The sequence below is a fragment of the Notolepis coatsorum genome (genome assembly GCF_963971535.1).
Source record: "Notolepis coatsorum genome assembly, chromosome: 18".
Classification (NCBI taxonomy): domain Eukaryota; kingdom Metazoa; phylum Chordata; class Actinopteri; order Aulopiformes; family Paralepididae; genus Notolepis; species Notolepis coatsorum.
Window position 1 is genome coordinate 9,281,953 of NC_140182.1, and position 22,500 is coordinate 9,304,452.

The window sequence follows — 22,500 nt, forward strand, 5'->3', positions numbered from 1 at the left end:
AGAGGGGGAGAGAGAGAGAGAAAGAGAGACACAGTTAGTTTAGAAACTTTAATTAGAGAGAGAAAAAGAAGGAAAAAGTACTCGCACACGAATTCGGCCCCTACCTAATTCTAATACATAATAAACTGCCTAATATACGAAAAGCAAAGATACCTCGTCATTTCAGTACAGATTTTTTATAAACCCAAAATTGATAAAGGGGTTAAGGTAGACTAGTTCGTTTTTAAACGAGGTCTGCTATTTGTCTTTGTTGTCATATTGATGTGCCTTTCTCATGGCTACCCATGTGTTTCCATGGAATTATTGGAAGTTTATTTGGAAAGTAATAATTACACATTTTAAAAACCATTCATGCACTACATTGTGTAAAGGTAATATATTATTACTCTGTTGTTAACTCATTCAACGCCGGGGTTTAGCCCTGTGGTCGCATTGCCAAACGTTAACGATAGGAGTGCGTCACCTTGTTTGTAGAGCTATAACTATATTCTATAATATAGCTATGGATTACAATACTATGGCCCATTTGACATCACCTATGTATCGTTCAATATGTGAGAAAGAATGAATTTTTCCATCCATGCGTTCCAGTCTTATACCGTGGTGAATATAAGTATGGTTTTAGAGCGGTCTAGGGTAATTCATGAAATGCCTGAGTTAAAGCACTATATGTCGATTCCACTATAGACGTTGCCATGTCTTGCCTGTACCACGCTATTATCCCGAAATCAAATCTACATCATAGCTATTATGTTCCATCATGAATGCATGAAGGGGGGGGGGGGGGGGGGGGTCATTTCTGATTATTTGATTGACAGTAACGGCATTCGCATTGAACACTAAAAACGGTTATCAGCCCGATCGGTATGAAAGCATTGCAGGATCAAGCTTAAAATTGACGTCAAAATCGCCCTTACCTGTGGCCGGGAGTATTGCAAAAATAATATCCCAATTGTTTGATCGCCATCTGGTATATCCATTCAATGTCCATTTCGTCAACGGCATAATTCACCACAACATATGGATTGGAGATATTTGACGCGCTTCGATGGAACAACCAGGCAGAACGGCTGCCCTCGCCCGACAAGGAAACATGAAACCGGAGACCTGGGGCCATCCCACAGAGAAAGATACAAGGTAAGAGAAGGGTGCTCGATACCGCCGTCTAGCGTGATGCGGCCGGTATTGCACTTTTACATTCTCATGAGGATTCCCCATGTTAACCCCGAGTCTGTGCGCCTGTAACAAATAGACATATGGAATAAAATAAATAACAATCAAATAACCAGTATACTCGTTGTCGGCGTTCAACGATTGGCGGGCCAATAACGAGCATACTCGTCGTTGGCGGGGAATGAGTTAAAATGGTACTACATTTGGTGAAGCCGCGCATTATGACTCGTTTAGGACTCAGTGGTCCCGGGCGGCGGGGAGCCACACCCGGCAGATCTGGTCTAGCAAGCCATCAGGGTTCCTCTGCTATCAGACGACCACCCGGCAGATCTGGTCTAGCAGCCATCAGGGTTCCTCTGCTATCAGACGACCACCCGGCAGATCTGGTCTAGCAGCCATCAGTGTTCCTCTGCTATCAAGACGGCCACCCGGCAGATCTGGTCTAGCCACCAGGGTTTCTTTTCTCTGCTATCAAGACGACCACCCGGCAGATCTGGTCTAGCCACCAGGGTCTCTCCGAGGCCACGCCCACTAGTGGACACATTCCACTTTTCCCCTGCTTTGTTCCCATCACTTCCTGCTGGTCCACAAGGTGACTATAAAAAGAAGGAAGGGTCACATTATGTCACTGTGTAGCGCCCACGTGAACGCACATCGGTGCCAATGTGAACACTTTCAGTTCTGCCGACGTCGAGTAAAAAAGAAAAGTCCGACCGTGGTCATCATAGGACTATAGGTCGACCTCTAGAGAGGACCGCGAGGTGCAGCAGCGCCAACACACCACTTTGGGTCAGAAATGTATCGTCACCAGTGCAGGGAAGTGTGTTGTGGAACAGTTTTACTACTTTTAAACTCAAAGTAAAAAAAAAATATGGTTTCTAGAACACCAAGCATGTGAACATATTAGGGCTGACACCTATTAGTCGACTAATCGGTCGAAAGGAGCCGTAGTCGACTGCCAACCTCTTAGTCGAATATAAAAAGAAAAAAATAATAATAAATATATATATTTTTTTTATCATTCTTTCCAAAGAAAAGAGGCCTAGAATCGTGGCTAACGCTAATGGCACGCATACCAGAGGCTAACTGCCTACGAAAACAGGCACAGAGGCACCTGAAAGAGGATTTCACCCGTCTAATGAACACACTAGACTAGACAAATATCAAGATGTATCCATCAGTGGACCAATTGCATGCTTTTGCAGAGGACAAGAAGCCTTCAGTCGACTCCTTCAGACATTAAGCACCCCCATCTCTTCCATCTCTCCCACTCTCCTCCCTCCCCTCTCCCCCCTCCATCCCTCCCCCCCTCCCTCCCCCCTCTCTCCTCCATCCCTCCCCCCTCCCTCCCTCCCTCCCCCTCCCTCCCCCCTCTCTCCTCCCCCCTCCCTCTCTCCTCCCTCCCTCCCTCCCCTCTCTCCTCCCTTCCTCTCCTCCCTCCCTCCCTCCCCTCCCTCTCCTCCCTCCTCCCTCCCTCTCTCCTCCCTTCCTCTCTCCTCCCTCCCTCCCCCCCCACCCCCCCTCTCCCTCCCTCCCCTCCTCCCTCCTCCCTCCCTCCCTCTCTCCCATGGTGGGTAACTAACGGCACCAGTCCGATGGCAGATAACTGAGACTAATGAGGGCGCTGCACACACAGCTGCCAAACACACTGCAGCACCGAGGCAATTATACAGCTATGCGGGCCGAGAGAGAGAGAGAGAGAGAGTGCGTGTGAGTAACCATGACAACCTACCTCCATACCACCTCCACCCACTCTGTGTCCCTCTAGGGTTGCACCGTTTAACAACCAGCCCCTCCCTCCCTCTCGCTCTCACCCTTCGCTTGGAGACAAACTCCATAAACAGGAAGTGCGGCGCCCAGGCGCTTCCTGTCTCCCCTGAATTGGGCCTCTTGTTCCCAGAGGCCAGTGAGTAAGAAAGAACCCAAGGGCTACTGCTGCAACTACACCCTGTTCACTACCACCACGTCCAGCCCCTCACAGCATCCCACGAGACACAGTTTGTGTGTCAGTCGTTTCACACAGGCCTAGGTCAGGCCTACAGGACTACAGTCATGTCCTCACAGGCCTACAGGACTACAGGCATGTCCTCACAGGCCTAAAGGACTACAGTCATGTCCTCACAGGCCTAAAGGACTACAGTCATGTCCTCACAGGCCTAAAGGACTACAGTCATGTCCTCACAGGCCTAAAGGACTACAGTCATGTCCTCACAGGCCTAAAGGACTACAGTCATGTTCCTCACAGGCCTAAAGGACTACAGGCATGTCCTCACAGGCCTAAAGGACTACAGTCATGTCCTCACAGGCCTAAAGGACTACAGTCATGTCCTCACAGGCCTAAAGGACTACAGTCATGTCCTCACAGGCCTAGGTCAGGCCTAAAGGACTACTATTTTTTTTTTTTTTTTTTGGTCTTTTTCCCCCTCCATTTTCCTCCGATTTTCTCCCATCCCAATGTTAGTCGTATGCCAATTCCCAGGTCCCTTCTCTGGTCGCTGCGCACTTAACCCCCCACAGTCAGATCATCTGGGAGAGTGGAGGCTACCACGTGCTTCCTCCGACACACGTCCAGCCAATCACCGCTTCTTTTTCACCTGGCAGCGCGGATTCTCATTGAGAGGGCGTAGCGTGTGGGAGGACCACACTATCCCCCTCACGTCCAATCCGCGCTTAGCAGGCGCCCCGACCGAACTGTAGGAGTCGCTGTTTACAACGACCCCGGACCCACCCCGCCAGCTTCTCCCACCCTCTGATACAGCCAATTGTATCAGTGCAGACGGCCAGCCAAGCTGGTGACACCCCGGAGCTGTGAGCTGGATTCGAACAGGCAAATCCAGCTCAGCTCCGGGGCTGGTGACGAACGCAATCTCCGCTCGGCCACCTAACCGCCCTAAAGGACTACTATTAAGTCATCTCATTAAACCCTTTCCCTGTCACATAATGACATCACAACCCTAACCTAATGGTAGAGAGACATCACAACCCTAACCTAATGGTAGAGAGACATCACAACCCTAACCTAATGGTAGAGAGACATCACAACCCTAACCTAATGGTAGAGAGACATCACAACCCTAACCTAATGGTAGAGAGACATCACAACCCTAACCTAATGGTAGAGAGACATCACAACCCTAACCTAATGGTAGAGAGACATCACAACCCTAACCTAATGGTAGAAAGACACCACAACCCTAACCTAATGGTAGAAAGACGCCACAACCCTAACCTAATGGTAGAAAGACACCACAACCCTAACCTAATGGTAGAGAGACATCACCACAACCCTAACCTAATGGTAGAGAGACATCACCACAACCCTAACCTAATGGTAGAGAGACATCACCACAACCCTAACCTAATGGTAGAGAGACATCACAACCCTAACCTAATGGTAGAAAGACATCATCACAAGCCTACTGTACATTGGAGGTGGGGGGGGGGGGGGGGTTGGGGACACTGTACACTGTAATACTGACAAAGCCATACTTGGTCATTTACTGCACAACTGGGTTAGGACATTTGTGGGGGCCAGTTTCGAATTGCAGTCTCCCGTGAATACCGTACACACGCACGCACGCACACACAGCGGTCTGTCTGAAGCCCCTTGTTATTGTCCTCAATTGTCCTCCAGACAGGAAGTGATGATCAGATTGAATCAAACTTCATTAGTGATGAAAAGGCTGGAAGAAGACCATGTGCTTTTCCATTGAGGTAGGTGTGTGTGTGCACGTGTGTGCTGATGGTGCAGATCCAGGCTATATGTGGAGGCACACACACACACACACACACACACACACACACACACACACACACACACACACACACACACACACACACACACACACACACACACACACACACACACACACACACACACACACACACACACACACACACACACACACACACACACACACACACACACACACACACACACACACACACACACACACACACACACACACACACACACACACACACACACACACACACACACACACACACACACACACACACACACACACACACACACACACACAGCATCATAGTTCCGTAGCTGGCCCCATGCGTGAGGTCTGCAGTGGAGCACGGGTGAAAACAGAGACGGTCGGTCGGTCGAGAGCGAGAGGGAAAGAGAGAGAAAGAGGGAGAGTGAGAGGGAGAGAGAGAAAGAGAGAGGGGGGAATAAAGAGGGATACTGAGAGAGGAGGGAGAGCGAAAGAAAGAGGGAGAGAGAAAGAGGGAGGGAGAGAGAGGGGAATAAAGAGGGATATAGAGAGAGGAGGGAGAGCGAAAGAAAGAGGGAGAGAGAAAGAGGGAGGGAGGGAGAGAGAGAGAGAAAGAGAAATAAAGGAGAGAGAGGGAGAGAGAAAGAGGGAGAGAAAGAAAGAGAGGGAGAGAGAGAGAGAAAGAGGGAGAGAGAGAAGAGGAGGGAGAGATAGAGAGATGGGGGGGAGAAAGAGAGGGTGAGAGGAGGGAGAGGGAGAGAGAAAGAGGGTGAGAGAGAAAAAGAGAGAGAGAGGGAGAGCGAGGGAGAGAGAGAGATAGTCAGTCAGTCAGTCAGTCAGTCAGTCAGTCAGTCAGTCAGTCAGTCAGTCAGTCAGTCAGTCAGTCAGTCAGTCAGTCAGTCAGTCAGTCAGTCAGTCAGTCCAACCTGACCACAGTGTCTCTTGTTTAAATGGACTGCATTTATATAAACAGCTTTTATCCAGAGCTTTACAACTTATTAGATTATATTCAAATGCATCGTCATCATCATACAGCACACGTACAGTACAACACAAAAATTAGTTTGGCATCCAACCAGAGTACAAATGTAACAGTAAAGTGCAACAGTAATATACAATGTGTACAGGTGATTAAACTAGTGCTACTGTAGTAACAGAGCTAATCAGATGTATGTACAGAGTTGTATTATTATTAATATGTACAGTGATACTTGTGCCTCGCATCACCCACTGACTCACACACCGAGGCAACCACGGGAGCAGTTAGGGGTTAAGTGTCTTGCTCAAGGACACTTCGAAATGCTGCCGGGAGGAGCCGGGATGGAACCAGGAACCTTCTGATTATTACCAGACGACCGCTCTACCTCCTGAGCCACTTGTCACCCTGTGCGTTACAGTGTCCATAAATAGTGTCTTCTATAGCAGACACATGTCCTCCTTACTGGATCAAATGTCCCCAGCTCATGCCTTCTCTCTGCACAGGGCTGCAGATGATGAAGTAAGATGGGTTATATAATTATACTTAAATAAGGGGGAGAGAGAGATAGAGAGAGAGGGGGGGGGAGAGAGAGAGAGGGGGGGGGGGGAGAGAGAGAGAGAGAGAGAGAGAGAGAGAGGGGGGGGGGGGGGAGAAAGAGAGAGAGATAAGGTAAGATCCGTTATATTATACTTAAATAAGGGAGAGAGAGAGAGAGCGAGAGAGCGAGAGAGAGAGAGAGAGAGAAAAAAAAAAAGGTAAGGTAAGATCGATTATAGTATACTTAAATAAGGGAGAGAGAGAGAAAGATAAAGAGGGAAAGCGAGAGCGTGAGAGAGAGAGAGAGAGAGAGAGAGAGAGAGAGAGAGAGAGAGAGAGAGAGAGAGGGAAAGAGGGAGAGTGAGAGAAAGAGAGAGATAAGGTAAGATCGGTTATATATTATACTTTACAATAAAATATAGGCAATACATTTATATCTGATAACTAGGGAGACCTACTGTATACCCCAAGGACCATACCAGTCTAACTATAAGCCCGTTTACTAATCAGCACACGTGGTTTTATATCATATTGATATTTAACGTTATAAATGTTATGTTATTGTGTTATGATGTTATGTTACTTATAATGTTATGTTATGTTATTTTATAATGTTATCCTCATTACCAGCTGTCCTGAGCATAGCTTTCCTTACCGTTTCAGAAATGTAGACAATATGCGAGACTGTTAGCAATGCATAGATACAGCCTAACAGGCTCACACTACATACACAGGTCAGAGGAACCTTTCATGGTAGATCTATGCTAACAGGCTCACACAACACACACAGGTCAGAGGAACCTTTCATGGTAGATCTATGCTAACAGGCTCACACAACACACACAGGTCGTCACAGGAACCTTTCATGGTAGATCTATGCTAACAGGCTCACACAACACACACAGGTCGTCAGAGGAACCTTTCATGGTAGATCTATGCTAACAGGCTCACACAACACACACAGGTCAGAGGAACCTTTCATGGTAGATCTATGCTAACAGGCTCACACAACACACACAGGTCAGAGGAACCTTTCATGGTAGATCTATGCTAACAGGCTCACACAACACACAGGTCACAGGAACCTTTCATGGTAGATCTATGCTAACAGGCTCACACAACACACACAGGTCGTCAGAGGAACCTTTCATGGTAGATCTATGCTAACAGGCTCACACTACACACACAGGTCATGTCCTTACTGGGTGCCTGACGCCCAAACCCAGACAGACAGGGAGCAGGTCGTTCGAGTACAGAAGATGGGACAGATATCTATAATATGATATCAAAACGTCAATAGATCCAGACCAGGACCAAATAAAATACTACTAATCAAATGTGTTTTCTCTGGGGCTCGTCTAGCCCATGTCTTCTCTCTGTAATAATCACACGGGCGAGAGTCCATTATAGCCGTGTGGAGGACAGATCCTCTCTCTCTCTACTCTTAGTATTCCATTAGAACAGCTCCTGTCTCTCTACTCTTAGTTAGGGATGCACCGATCCGATATTGATATTGGATATCGGCCCCGATATCACTAAAATAGCTGGATCGGGTATCGGTAAAAAAGAAAAGAAAATCGGATAAATCTTTTTTTATATAATATAATAAGAAATAACAATTCAGTACATTTATATCTATGTGTTAATTTGTTACATTTCGTTTCACTAAGTTAGGAAAGTAATGTTTTAAGTCAAGCCTGATGTTTCCTTGCACAAAATAATGATCCCAGTCTCTTCCACACAGTGAGGCCTACAGTTTATTAATTGAACAATGGGTATTTACATTTACATTTAGTCATTTAGCTGACTCTTTTTATCCAAAGCGACTTACAAGTTCTGTACGACAAGTCATCAGGAAGGGCACAACTCTATCAGCTGAGTAACAATGTTCATCAAAGTGTTGAGTGCTACAGTGTAGGTTAGTTTATAAGTGCATGACAGTAAGGTTAGTTAGGGTTAGATTTATATATAAAATTATTATTATTTCAGATAATGGTATGGGTATCGGATCGGTACTCGGTATCGGTATAAAGCCAGGTATCGGTATCTGGACTGAACAAGTGGGATCGGTGCACTGCATCCCTACTCCTAGTCTTTAGAAGCAGCACTGATGACCGGCCTCATCATCACGGCTCATTCCTCCAGGGAGCTTTAAATAGAAACTTCATGATGAAACTGGATTGAAGAAGGACAGGGTTGGTTTTCACAGCAGGGTCAGACTGATCCAACATCTGCTGAGCGACGCTGCTGAACACCTTCTTTAGGCTAAACCTGCTCCTGGAATAGCAACAGCGTTACTTTCAGCCCCGTCTAATTCAGGACAAGCTCCACGCCGGTCGGTCGGGCAGGGTCTCTGGCCCGGGGTGAGAGAGAGCGAGAGGGAGGGAGAGAGAGCGGGAGGGAGAGAGAGCGAGAGGAAGAGGGAGAGTGAGAGGGAAGGAGAGAGAGAAAGAGGGAGAGTGAGAGTGAGAGGGAGAGAGAGAGAGAGGGGGGGGGAATAAAGAGGGATAGAGAGAGGGGAGGGAGAGTGAGGGAGAGAGAAAGAGGGAGAGAGAGAGAGAGAGAGAGAGAGAGAGAGAGAGAGAGAGAGAAAGAGGGAGAGAAAGAACGAGAGGGAGAGAGAGAAGGAGGGAGAAAGAGAAAGAGGGAGAGAGAGAGAAGAGAGAGGAGGAGGGAGAGATAGAGAGATGGGGGGGAGAAAGAGAGGGAGAGAGAAAGAGGGCGAGAGAGAGAAAGAGGGAGAGAGAGAGGAGAGGAGGGAGAGCGACAGAGAGAGAGGAGCAGAGAGGAGGGAGGGAGGGAGAGAGAGATAGAGAGAGTGGTGGTTTTGGAGGAGCATGGTGTTCTTGTTGAGCCTCAGAGAGACTGAGGAACTGACCCAGCTGCCAGAGAGACACTAATGAGAGACACATGGCATCTGGGTTATAGAGGGAGCTCTGCTGAGTGACACACAATACACACTCAGTGACACACAACACACACACACACACACACACACACACACTTACAGTAGTGATACACAACACACACACACACTTAGTGAAACACAACAACACACACACACTTACAGTAGTGATGCACAACACACACACACTTAGTGAAACACAACAACACACACTTACAGTAGTGATGCACAACACACACACTTATAGTAGTGATGCACAACACACACACTTATAGTAGTGATGCACAACACACACACTTATAGTAGTGATGCACAACACACTTACAGTAGTGATACACAACACACACACACACACACACACACACACACACACACTTACAGTAGTGATACACAACACACACACACACACACACACACACACACACACACTTACAGTAGTGATGCACAACACACACACACACACACACACTTACAGTAGTGATGCACAACACACACACACACACACTTACAGTAGTGATGCACAACACACACACTTACAGTAGTGATACACAACACACACACTTAGTGATACACAACACACACTTACAGTAGTGATACACAACACACACACACTTACAGTAGTGATACACAACACAAACAACACACACACTTACAGTAGTGATACACAACACACACACTTACAGTAGTGATGCACAACACACACACACTTACAGTAGTGACACACAACACACACACACTTACAGTAGTGATACACAACACACACACTTACAGTAGTGATACACAACACACACACACTTACAGTAGTGATACACAACACACACACACACACACTTACAGTAGTGATACACAACACACACACAACACACACTTACAGTAGTGACACACAACACACACTCTCTCTCTCTCTCTCTCTCTGTCTCTCTCTCTCTCTCTCTCTCTCTCTCTCTGGGTGAACAGAGACATAAATCCCGAGGATGTTGAGGAGCCACCAGGTCTAGATGTTCCAGCAGCGGGCCGTCGTCAACAACAACAACAACAACAACAACAGCAACAACTCATACTGCCGCACTGCAGAGCAAACAACAATAACAGCAACAACAGCTCATACTTTGCCAGGTCCAAAAGCCAACGCTTTAAGGGGATCTTTTATTTTTAGACCATTAACTCTTTGGAATAACCTGCCTCAAAACCTCTGCTGCATTTACAGTAGATTCACTTTAAAAAATGAATCTTAAATTGTATTTAACACTGTAAAGTATTTAGTTTTGTTTTTTTTGTTTTCTTTCTTTCTGTGCTCGCATGTAATTTTAGCCATCTTAATTGTTAGCTTCATTATGCATTGTGCGTGTTGAGGACTGACTTTTAATAATTTTGTTTTGCAATAATAATTGTTTTTGTATGTTTCTTTTGTGTGATTGATTGATTGATTGATTGATTGATTGAACCCCCGGTTGCCATAATGGCACCAGCTAATGGGGGATCCGTAATAAAATCTAAATAAAAAAATCTAAATACTGCCACAGTGCAGAACAAACAACAACAACAACAACAACAACAACAGCAACAACAACAGCAACTCATACTGCCGCAGTGCAGAACAAACAACAACCCTGAGAGAACATAAATAATTTCCTGTTCCTGAGAATCAACTTTACACGCCTTTGTGGAGCGAGGAGGAGCGGCGACCTGGAAGCGTCTATTCGAATCCTAACGCATTTATGCTTCCGCGTTCGTGTTTTGCGAATCTGATCGGCCACTGCCGTTTCTGGTGCGATCCGATTGGCCACTGACGTTTCTGGTCATGTGACATATGCACCCAATCACGTGACGCGCCCATTTCCGCCTCGACCAGCAGCAAACTACCTAACGCCTAGTTTATCACTGGTTAAGCTTAGGCGACTCTTTCGAAGTTGGTTAAGGTTAGAGTTTGGAATCAGGGCTGGCGTTCTATCGCCCTGCTCTAAGACAAACTCTAACCTTAACCAACTTCGAAAGAGTCGCCTAAGCTTAACCGTCCAAAGAACTTGCCGTCACACGATTGGGCGCACACGTCACATGACCAGAAACGTGCGTGGCCAATCAGAGCAACGCGGAAGGACAACTTGCTTGTGGAAAGTATAGAGGCGACCTGGAAACCTCTGGGGGGGGCCTCGTCTACACCAAGACCCGTTAACCTTCACCTTCAGCTACACCAAGACCGCTACGTGTGTGCGTGTGTGTGTCTTTCTGTCCGCCCCCACCCATCTAAATACACACGTCCACGTGTTGAGGTCATGCTATCTTCCACCGGTGATGCAATATTGCGGCAGCCAAAAAAGCAAAGGTCAGATCTCTGACTGACGGTCTGGTTACTATGTAAGCCACGGCACGTCTCCCCCCCCCCCCCTCTGTGGAGAGTGACAGGAGAGACGAGGAGCAGAGGACATTTTAACTCCCAGTGGAGACGAGGACATTTTAACTCTCAGTGGAGACGAGGAGCAGAGGACATTTTAACTCCCAGTGGAGACGAGGACATTTTAACTCCCAGTGGAGACGAGGACATTTTAACTCCCAGTGGAGATGCGGACATTTTAACTCCCAGTGGAGACAAGGACATTTTAACTCCCAGTGGAGACAAGGACATTTTAACTCCCAGTGGAGACAAGGACATTTTAACTCCCAGTGGAGACGAGGCCTGAGTCTAGCTTCAGGGACAGAGGAGCAGGTAGCTTTACGTTTCCACTAGGGCTGCTGCACGATTCTTGCTAAAATGTGAATCACGATTTTTCTCTCTTAAGAATTGAGATCACGATTCTCTCACACGATTCTTATTTTTTCAATAAAATCATGCTTGACTTAAACTTAAACATAACATATATACAAGTGCTTGACTTAAACTTAAAAGTCTCTTGTGGTGTATGTAACATACAAAATAACTCAAGTCAGAATCGTCATCATTTTAAAAAGTTAAGTAAAGGGGGGGGGGGGGGGGGGGGGGGGTCATAATTTATAAATGAGATCAAGATTTTTTTTTCAATTAATCGCGCAGCCCTACTTTCCACTACAGACTCCTTGTGACGGCCGACGGGTGAACAAGACCGGTGAGCTGAACCCATCAGATGAGTTGATCTGTGGGACGGAGACACAGCGAGGGGGACGGAGAACAGAACACATGGCCCTCTGAAGCCGACACATGATGACATAACACAAAACATAAACACGTCGGAACCCATCGTCATCACCTTGCGATTACCGTGGTCAATGCCGATATATTCTCCCTAACGTCCAGCCCGCTCTAATCAAATCAAATCAAATAAAATGTATTTGTAAGGCCCGACAACTAGGGATGGGTACCGAATTCGGTACTTTTGAGGTACCGAACCGAAACACGTCGGTACTACCGAGTATCGAATCAAGTGAGAAACCAAAAAATAATAAAAAGAAAATAAAAGAAAATATTTTTTATTAATATTTTTTTTTTTACTTTTTTTTTTCCATGTCAACGTTCACACGCACAATATATGCTTACCTAGGATTTGACTTGATTCAACAACAAAGCAGTCGGAGCAATGACAAGCCGAAAACTGTCGAAATTGTAGTTATTTGAAGTTTGGATAATTTTTTTACGACTGAGGTAGGTAAATTAAATTTCTTGAGACTAAAGTACCGAAAAAAGGTACCGTTGAGTACCGGTATCGATTCACAGGTACCGGTACCGGTTCAAATGTGAAAGGTACCCATCCCTACCGACAACACACGTTAATGTCCCCATGGGCCGTACACGTCTTCTTTAAACAAGTCAAGAAGAAACATCACAATAAGTCAAGAACAAAAAACAAAAACACCATAAAGTCCAAACAATTTTAAATAAATGCAGAATAAATGCAACACTCCCAGACACACCCCACGCGAAGGTACGGGAAAAACTCACTAAAACCTAGCAATAGGAAAAAGTGCACCACAGGCAATGTGGAGGAGAGAAACCTTAGAAGGGCCGTTCAAGGGGGGATCTCCCTTCTTAGATGTTGGTGATAGTAGTGTTGCAACAAAACAGGCGAAACAGTTGGTAAAGCATCATGCACTCACACGCGTAGTGAAACACAGATAAGTGCATCATGTGATAGCTCTAATCAGCTGTATCCCTACAGAGTTCACCTCAGACGACGGCGGCAAAACGTCAAGTCATTATTGTCCAACACACACCGTACGATGGGGAACATAATACAGGCCGGCCGGCAGCCACGAACAACAAGGTCCATTTCACCCCGATGCCACGGTGCAGAAAGAGAGCTCGACTACCGGGCCTCTCTCTGGTGCAGAAAGAGAGCTCGACTACCGGGCCTCTCTCTCTGGTGCAGAAAGAGAGCTCGACTACCGGGCCTCTCTCTGGTGCAGAAAGAGAGCTCCACTACCGGGCCTCTCTCTGGTGCAGAAAGAGAGCTCGACTACCGGGCCTCTCTCTGGTGCAGAAAGAGAGCTCGACTACCAGGCCTCTCTCTGGTGCAGAAAGAGAGCTCGACTACCGGGCCTCTCTCTGGTGCAGAAAGAGAGCTCGACTACCGGGCCTCTCTCTGGTGCAGAAAGAGAGCTCGACTACCGGGCCTCTCTCTGGTGCAGAAAGAGAGCTCGACTACCAGGCCTCTCTCTGGTGCAGAAAGAGAGCTCGACTACCGGGCCTCTCTCTGGTGCAGAAAGAGAGCTCGACTACCGGGCCTCTCTCTGGTGCAGAAAGAGAGCTCGACTACCAGGCCTCTCTCTGGTGCAGAAAGAGAGCTCGACTACCGGGCCTCTCTCTGGTGCAGAAAGAGAGCTCGACTACCGGGCCTCTCTCTGGTGCAGAAAGAGAGCTCGACTACCGGGCCTCTCTCTGGTGCAGAAAGAGAGCTCGACTACCGGGCCTCTCTCTGGTGCAGAAAGAGAGCTCGACTACCGGGCCTCTCTCTGGTGCAGAAAGAGAGCTCGACTACCGGGCCTCTCTCTGGTGCAGAAAGAGAGCTCGACTACCAGGCCTCTCTCTGGTGCAGAAAGAGAGCTCGACTACCGGGCCTCTCTCTGGTGCAGAAAGAGAGCTCGACTACCGGGCCTCTCTCTGGTGCAGAAAGAGAGCTCGACTACCGGGCCTCTCTCTGGTGCAGAAAGAGAGCTCGACTACCGGGCCTCTCTCTGGTGCAGAAAGAGAGCTCGACTACCGGGCCTCTCTCTGGTGCAGAAAGAGAGCTCGACTACCGGGCCTCTCTCTGGTGCAGAAAGAGAGCTCGACTACCAGGCCTCTCTCTGGTGCAGAAAGAGAGCTCGACTACCGGGCCTCTCTCTGGTGCAGAAAGAGAGCTCGACTACCGGGCCTCTCTCTGGTGCAGAAAGAGAGCTCGACTACCGGGCCTCTCTCTGGTGCAGAAAGAGAGCTCGACTACCGGGCCTCTCTCTGGTGCAGAAAGAGAGCTCGACTACCGGGCCTCTCTCTGGTGCAGAAAGAGAGCTCGACTACCGGGCCTCTCTCTGGTGCAGAAAGAGAGCTCGACTACCGGGCCTCTCTCTGGTGCAGAAAGAGAGCTCGACTACCAGGCCTCTCTCTGGTGCAGAAAGAGAGCTCGACTACCGGGCCTCTCTCTGGTGCAGAAAGAGAGCTCGACTACCGGGCCTCTCTCTGGTGCAGAAAGAGAGCTCGACTACCGGGCCTCTCTCTGGTGCAGAAAGAGAGCTCGACTACCGGGCCTCTCTCTGGTGCAGAAAGAGAGCTCGACTACCGGGCCTCTCTCTGGTGCAGAAAGAGAGCTCGACTACCGGGCCTCTCTCTGGTGCAGAAAGAGAGCTCGACTACCAGGCCTCTCTCTGGTGCAGAAAGAGAGCTCGACTACCGGGCCTCTCTCTGGTGCAGAAAGAGAGCTCGACTACCGGGCCTCTCTCTGGTGCAGAAAGAGAGCTCGACTACCGGGCCTCTCTCTGGTGCAGAAAGAGAGCTCGACTACCGGGCCTCTCTCTGGTGCAGAAAGAGAGCTCGACTACCGGGCCTCTCTCTGGTGCAGAAAGAGAGCTCGACTACCGGGCCTCTCTCTGGTGCAGAAAGAGAGCTCGACTACCAGGCCTCTCTCTGGTGCAGAAAGAGAGCTCGACTACCGGGCCTCTCTCTGGTGCAGAAAGAGAGCTCAACTACCGGGCCTCTCTCTGGTGCAGAAAGAGAGCTCTACCGGGCCTCTCTCTGGTGCAGAAAGAGAGCTCGACTACCGGGCCTCTCTCTGGTGCAGAAAGAGAGCTCGACTACCAGGCCTCTCTCTGGTGCAGAAAGAGAGCTCTACCGGGCCTCTCTCTGGTGCAGAAAGAGAGCTCTACCGGGCCTCTCTCTGGTGCAGAAAGAGAGCTCGACTACCGGGCCTCTCTCTGGTGCAGAAAGAGAGCTCGACTACCAGGCCTCTCTCTGGTGCAGAAAGAGAGCTCGACTACCGGGCCCCTCTCTGGTGCAGAAAGAGAGCTCGACTACCAGGCCTCTCTCTCTGGTGCAGAAAGAGAGCTCGACTACCGGGCCTCTCTCTGGTGCAGAAAGAGAGCTCGACTACCGGGCCTCTCTCTGGTGCAGAAAGAGAGCTCGACTACCGGGCCTCTCTCTGGTGCAGAAAGAGAGCTCGACTACCAGGCCTCTCTCTGGTGCAGAAAGAGAGCTCGACTACCGGGCCTCTCTCTGGTGCAGAAAGAGAGCTCGACTACCGGGCCTCTCTCTGGTGCAGAAAGAGAGCTCGACTACCGGGCCTCTCTCTGGTGCAGAAAGAGAGCTCGACTACCGGGCCTCTCTCTCTGGTGCAGAAAGAGAGCTCGACTACCGGGCCTCTCTCTGGTGCAGAAAGAGAGCTCGACTACCGGGCCCCTCTCTGGTGCAGAAAGAGAGCTCGACTACCGGGCCTCTCTCTGGTGCAGAAAGAGAGCTCGACTACCGGGCCTCTCTCTGGTGCAGAAAGAGAGCTCGACTACCAGGCCTCTCTCTGGTGCAGAAAGAGAGCTCGACTACCGGGCCCCTCTCTGGTGCAGAAAGAGAGCTCGACTACCAGGCCTCTCTCTGGTGCAGAAAGAGAGCTCGACTACCGGGCCTCTCTCTGGTGCAGAAAGAGAGCTCGACTACCAGGCCTCTCTCTGGTGCAGAAAGAGAGCTCGACTACCGGGCCTCTCTCTGGTGCAGAAAGAGAGCTCGACTACCGGGCCTCTCTCTGGTGCAGAAAGAGAGCTCGACTACCAGGCCTCTCTCTGGTGCAGAAAGAGAGCTCGACTACCGGGCCCCTCTCTGGTGCAGAAAGAGAGCTCGACTACCAGGCCTCTCTCTGGTGCAGAAAGAGAGCTCGACTACCGGGCCCCTCTCTGGTGCAGAAAGAGAGCTCGACTACCGGGCCTCTCTCTGGTGCAGAAAGAGAGCTCGACTACCAGGCCTCTCTCTGGTGCAGAAAGAGAGCTCGACTACCGGGCCCCTCTCTGGTGCAGAAAGAGAGCTCGACTACCAGGCCTCTCTCTGGTGCAGAAAGAGAGCTCGACTACCGGGCCTCTCTCTGGTGCAGAAAGAGAGCTCGACTACCAGGCCTCTCTCTGGTGCAGAAAGAGAGCTCGACTACCGGGCCCCTCTCTGGTGCAGAAAGAGAGCTCGACTACCAGGCCTCTCTCTGGTGCAGAAAGAGAGCTCGACTACCGGGCCTCTCTCTGGTGCAGAAAGAGAGCTCGACTACCAGGCCTCTCTCTGGTGCAGAAAGAGAGCTCGACTACCGGGCCTCTCTCTGGTGCAGAAAGAGAGCTCGACTACCGGGCCTCTCTCTCTGGTGCAGAAAGAGAGCTCGACTACCGGGCCTCTCTCTGGTGCAGAAAGAGAGCTCGACTACCGGGCCTCTCTCTGGTGCAGAAAGAGAGCTCGACTACCGGGCCTCTCTCTCTGGTGCAGAAAGAGAGCTCGACTACCGGGCCTCTCTCTGGTGCAGAAAGAGAGCTCGACTACCGGGCCTCTCTCTGGTGCAGAAAGAGAGCTCGACTACAGGGCCTCTCTCTGGTGCAGAAAGAGAGCTCCACTACCGGGCCTCTCTCTGGTGCAGAAAGAGAGCTCGACTACCGGGCCTCTCTCTGGTGCAGAAAGAGAGCTCGACTACCGGGCCTCTCTCTCTGGTGCAGAAAGAGAGCTCGACTACCGGGCCTCTCTCTGGTGCAGAAAGAGAGCTCGACTACCGGGCCTCTCTCTGGTGCAGAAAGAGAGCTCGACTACCGGGCCTCTCTCTCTGGTGCAGAAAGAGAGCTCGACTACCGGGCCTCTCTCTGGTGCAGAAAGAGAGCTCGACTACCGGGCCCCTCTCTGGTGCAGAAAGAGAGCTCGACTACCGGGCCTCTCTCTGGTGCAGAAAGAGAGCTCGACTACCGGGCCTCTCTCTGGTGCAGAAAGAGAGCTCGACTACCGGGCCTCTCTCTGGTGCAGAAAGAGAGCTCGACTACCGGGCCCCTCTCTCTGGTGCAGAAAGAGAGCTCGACTACCAGCCCTCTCTCTGGTGCAGAAAGAGAGCTCGACTACCGGGCCCCTCTCTGGTGCAGAAAGAGAGCTCGACTACCGGGCCTCTCTCTGGTGCAGAAAGAGAGCTCGACTACCGGGCCCCTCTCTGGTGCAGAAAGAGAGCTCGACTACCGGGCCCCTCTCTCTGGTGCAGAAAGAGAGCTTGACTACCGGGCCTCTCTCTGGTGCAGAAAGAGAGCTCGACTACCGGGCCCCTCTCTCTGGTGCAGAAAGAGAGCTCGACTACCGGGCCCCCCTCTCTGGTGCAGAAAGAGAGCTCGACTACCGGGCCTCTCTCTGGTGCAGAAAGAGAGCTCGACTACCGGGCCCCTCTCTCTGGTGCAGAAAGAGAGCTCGACTACCGGGCCCCTCTCTGGTGCAGAAAGAGAGCTCGACTACCGGGCCTCCCTCTCTCTGGTGCAGAAAGAGAGCTCGACTACCGGGCCCCTCTCTCTGGTGCAGAAAGAGAGCTCGACTACCGGGCCTCTCTCTCTCCATCCTGAGATGATGGACCGAGGAGCGGACGTGGTCCGACAGGGTGTTGGCAGGCGGGTCCACGGAGCTCCGCAGCACACAGCGCTCCCGTTGAGACCCGACAGCACTTACTAGAGGTGGTGCTGCTGCCCCATGTGGGGGCGGGGCCAACACAAACAACGCATCAATCAGGCCAGAATAACATCGCCGCCGAGCCCTGTCCCGATTGGCTGACAAGAGGTGCTGAGGAAGCCCAAAATAGAACTGATTATTTTTCCGTTTAATGACCCAAAAAGGCATCAGTGGCAGGCAGGCAGCGCTCAGGGATCAGTCCCACGGTCCCAGCGCCTGGTGGTGGTGATTAGTACCCAACACATCCCTGAAGCATGAAACATGCCCAGCGCTCACAAGGTGTCTGTGTTTCAACTGCCTACATGGCACACATCATGGATATGGCCTAAAACAACACACACCCTTCATATTTTGGACGAGCAATGGAGTGTTCTAAATCACAGTGAGGTCTGATCCAATGCAGCTGTGCGTGTGTGTGTGTGTGTGTGTGTGTGTGTGCTGCATACATATGTCTGTTATAGCTACAATCTGGCCCTCAGCACCGAAAGCCTCATCAGGAGCTACAAGGTTATATATATTTATTACATGGCGTTTTTTTAACATTCGCCGAAATGCTTGATTGTGATTGGTCAATACTACCCCTGACAGCGGTGAATTATTTTTCGATAACCACCGGTGATTATTGTTTTTCGCAGCTGGAGCAATCAAGCCCCACTGACACACACTGGATCAGTGCAATCAGACACACCTGCCGGGCTGCCGGCGATAATAATAATAATCACTTTATTTGGGCTGACAGAGCCACAGAACAACTGCGTCTGCATTTGATCTCGTCTCGTCGATGGTGTAAAATGAATTAGGTATATTGTTAGTAAGTTAGCCATGTAATAAGCGGGATAATGTATAGCTATACTCGGTCATTGTCGCAAAATAATTGACCTTCACTGACGTTTAAAATGCCTCTGTGTTCTAAACTCTGTGTCGGTCAATTATTTTGCGACAATGACCTCGTCATAATGATACATTATCCCTTACGTGTATATAGCCTTTATACTACAGTACCACGTCGCTGACTACCCTCTGCCTCCTCTTCCACCTACAGTACCACGTCGCTGACTACCCTCTGCCACCTCTTCCACCTACAGTACCACGTCGCTGACTACCCTCTGCCTCCTCTTCCACCTACAGCACCACGTCGCTGACTACCCTCTGCCACCTCTTCCACCTACAGTACCACGTCGCTGACTACCCTCTGCCTCCTCTTCCACCTACAGTACCACGTCGCTGACTACCCTCTGCCTCCTCTTCCACCTACAGTACCACGTCGCTGACTACCCTCTGCCCCCTCTTCCACCTACAGTACCACGTCGCTGACTACCCTCTGCCCCCTCTTCCACCTACAGTACCACGTCGCTGACTACCCTCTGCCTCCTCTTCCACCTACAGTACCACGTCGCTGACTACCCTCTGCCCCCTCTTCCACCTACAGTACCACGTCGCTGACTACCCTCTGCCCCCTCTTCCACCTACAGTACCACGTCGCTGACTACCCTCTGCCTCCTCTTCCACCTACAGTACCACGTCGCTGACTACCCTCTGCCCCCTCTTCCACCTACAGCACCACCCTGACTACCCTCTGCCCCCTCTTCCACCTACAGCACCACCCTGACTACCCTCTGCCTCCTCTTCCACCTACAGCACCACCCTGACTACCCTCTGCCCCCTCTTCCACCTACAGTACCACGTCGCTGACTACCCTCTGCCCCCTCTACCACCTACAGTACCACGTCGCTGACTACCCTCTGCCTCCTCTTCCACCTACAGTACCACGTCGCTGACTAACCCCTACACAGTCTCCCTGCTTCCAGTACCTACATCAGGGGTCTCAAACTCGCGGCCCGCTGGATGATATTTTTTTTTATTTTCTTTTATTTTTTTGCAGTCATGCCATCACAAACACTGGCATTTAAAGGGTACAAATAAAACAATTCCTGCACCAGAATGCAGGAAATTAAGTCTTCGTAACACAAAATCTCCTGGTGGGGGATCCCCCGCTTAAAAAGTGGCCTGACTGGGGCTATATTTTGCACTATATTTCCTGGCCTGAATGATTTCCCCAGTCTGGCCCTGGTTAAAAGCCTCCAATGCTTATTAGTGTGTGTGCATTTGAACGTTTGCATGTTTCAACCATACATTTCCATAAAAATTTAAAAAAATACTTGAAACCCTTTTTGTGTGGAATATTTGGTGCGGCCCAGCCTCACCCAGACTCTACCTCCAGCGGCCCCCAGGTACATTGAGTTTGAGACCCCCTGACCTACATGGTCCCAACATGCTAAACTCCAAAACAAATCTCTCCAACGGCGGGACTTTGGGGGCGAACGAACGCCAGTGCAAAAGTCCACTTTGCTTTAAAACCGGGTCGTCTGCGAACACATGAGGGGCAAAGTCTGACGGACCGTGGCTCAAAAAAATAAATAAAAAGAAAACACACCACCGCCTGGCGCCGCCGCGGGAAGGAACACCGTGTCCAAAACAAACAACGACCGCGCGCGCGCGCACACACACACACACACACACACACACACACACACACACACACACACACACACACACACACACACACACACACACACACACACACACACACACACACACACACACACACACACACACACACACACACACACACACACACACACACACACACACACACACACACACACACACACACACACACACACACACACACACACACACACACACACACACGGCCGAGGGGCACGGTAGAGGAGAGTTCAGGGGGAGACAACACAAGAGAGACCAACTGTGCCAGTTCTTCCCTATAACCCGGGCCGCATGCCATTCCACTCCGACCAACATTAACCCGCTCCCTCAGCTCACAACAACACGGGAGGTCGGCTGCGTTCCATTTTCTACGTCCTGAACTCACGACCCGCCTCCTCCTCCCAGAGGTCCCGACTAGAGCTAAACAACGCAAATATATATTTATAAAAAAACATTTTTAAACTCTAAGCCTAACTAACCTTACTGTCATGCACTTGTCCTAATACACTAACCCACACTGTAGCACTCAACACTTTGATGAACGTTGTTGCTCAGCTGATAGAGTTGTACCCTTCCTGCTGTCTTGTTGTACAGAACTTGTAAGTGGCTTTGGATAAAAGCGTTTCAGCTAAATGTAAATGTACAGCGGTCTGCCTGCGACAGCAGCAGCAATGTCCTCAAATGTCTCCTCCAAACACCACACCGCAAAGACACAGAGCAGAGAGAGAGAGAGAGAGAGAGAGAACCACAGAACAGACTCAAATGAGAGGAGAGGAAGAGAGGGAGGGAGGGAGGGAGGGAGGGAGGGAGGGGGAGGAAGGGGGGGTGCAGACCAAAATTTAAAGTTACAGCGACATCATCTTCTGTGAGTGACGACGAGAGATTTATAACGAGAAACAAAACGACAACAAACAAGCCGGGTGTGGGAGGTGATCGAGGAGAGAGAGAGAGAGACACAGAGAGAGAGAGAAAGAGAGAGAGACACAGAGAGAGAGAGAAAGCGAGGGGAGAGAGGAGAGAGAGAGAGAGAGAGAGAGAGAGAGAGAGAGAGAGAGAGAGAGAGAGAGAGGAGAGAGAGAGAGTATCTTGGTATCTACCTATAGAAGAAGCAGTCACAACACACCAGCACCCCCATGCAGCCGACAGCCGAGACGGAGCGGGTGGGTTAAAGAGGGGGTCCGACCCAGCAGCTACCCTCCCTGCTCCTCTCTCTCCTCCCTGCTCCTCTCCTCTCCCCTCTCTCTCCTCCGGCCTACAGGTGTAGGGCGGCTCTCAGCTCCAGCATAGCTCCGTCCTCCCGCACGGTGGTTATAGCGTCCCCCTGGCAGCTCACAGCGAGACAGACAGGCGTCCCCCTGGCAGCACACAGCCTCGGTCGCTCGGTTGTGAAACACAAACACTCACTCCGGCTCCTCGCAGTCTCTCCCGGAGCAGAAACACTCATTCACGAAAAACAAGAAGTGCGTTCCCTTCTCTCTCTCTCTCTCTCTCTTCCAACTAGTGCGACTGCCCTCCTCTCTCCTTCACTCGCTCGCTCTCTCTCTCTCTCGCTCTCTCTCTCTCTCTCTCTCGCTCTCCT

At 50.1% G+C, this 22,500-nt stretch overlaps 1 protein-coding gene across 2 annotated transcripts in view; it reads right to left on the minus strand.

The window, feature by feature from the left end:
* Positions 1 to 22,500, minus strand: part of mob2a (MOB kinase activator 2a) — a 145,909-nt gene that overhangs the window by 63,720 nt on the left and 59,689 nt on the right. Inside the window, exon 1 of one of the 2 annotated variants that reach the window (XM_084335567.1) lies at positions 22,019 to 22,438. The exons of the other annotated variant lie outside the window; for it this stretch is intronic. Coding sequence (XP_084191693.1) covers positions 22,019 to 22,056 — 38 coding nt within the window. The 5' untranslated portion in view covers positions 22,057 to 22,438. Of the gene's footprint in view, positions 1 to 22,018; positions 22,439 to 22,500 lie in introns of those variants that run through there. 2 annotated transcript variants of the gene reach the window in all.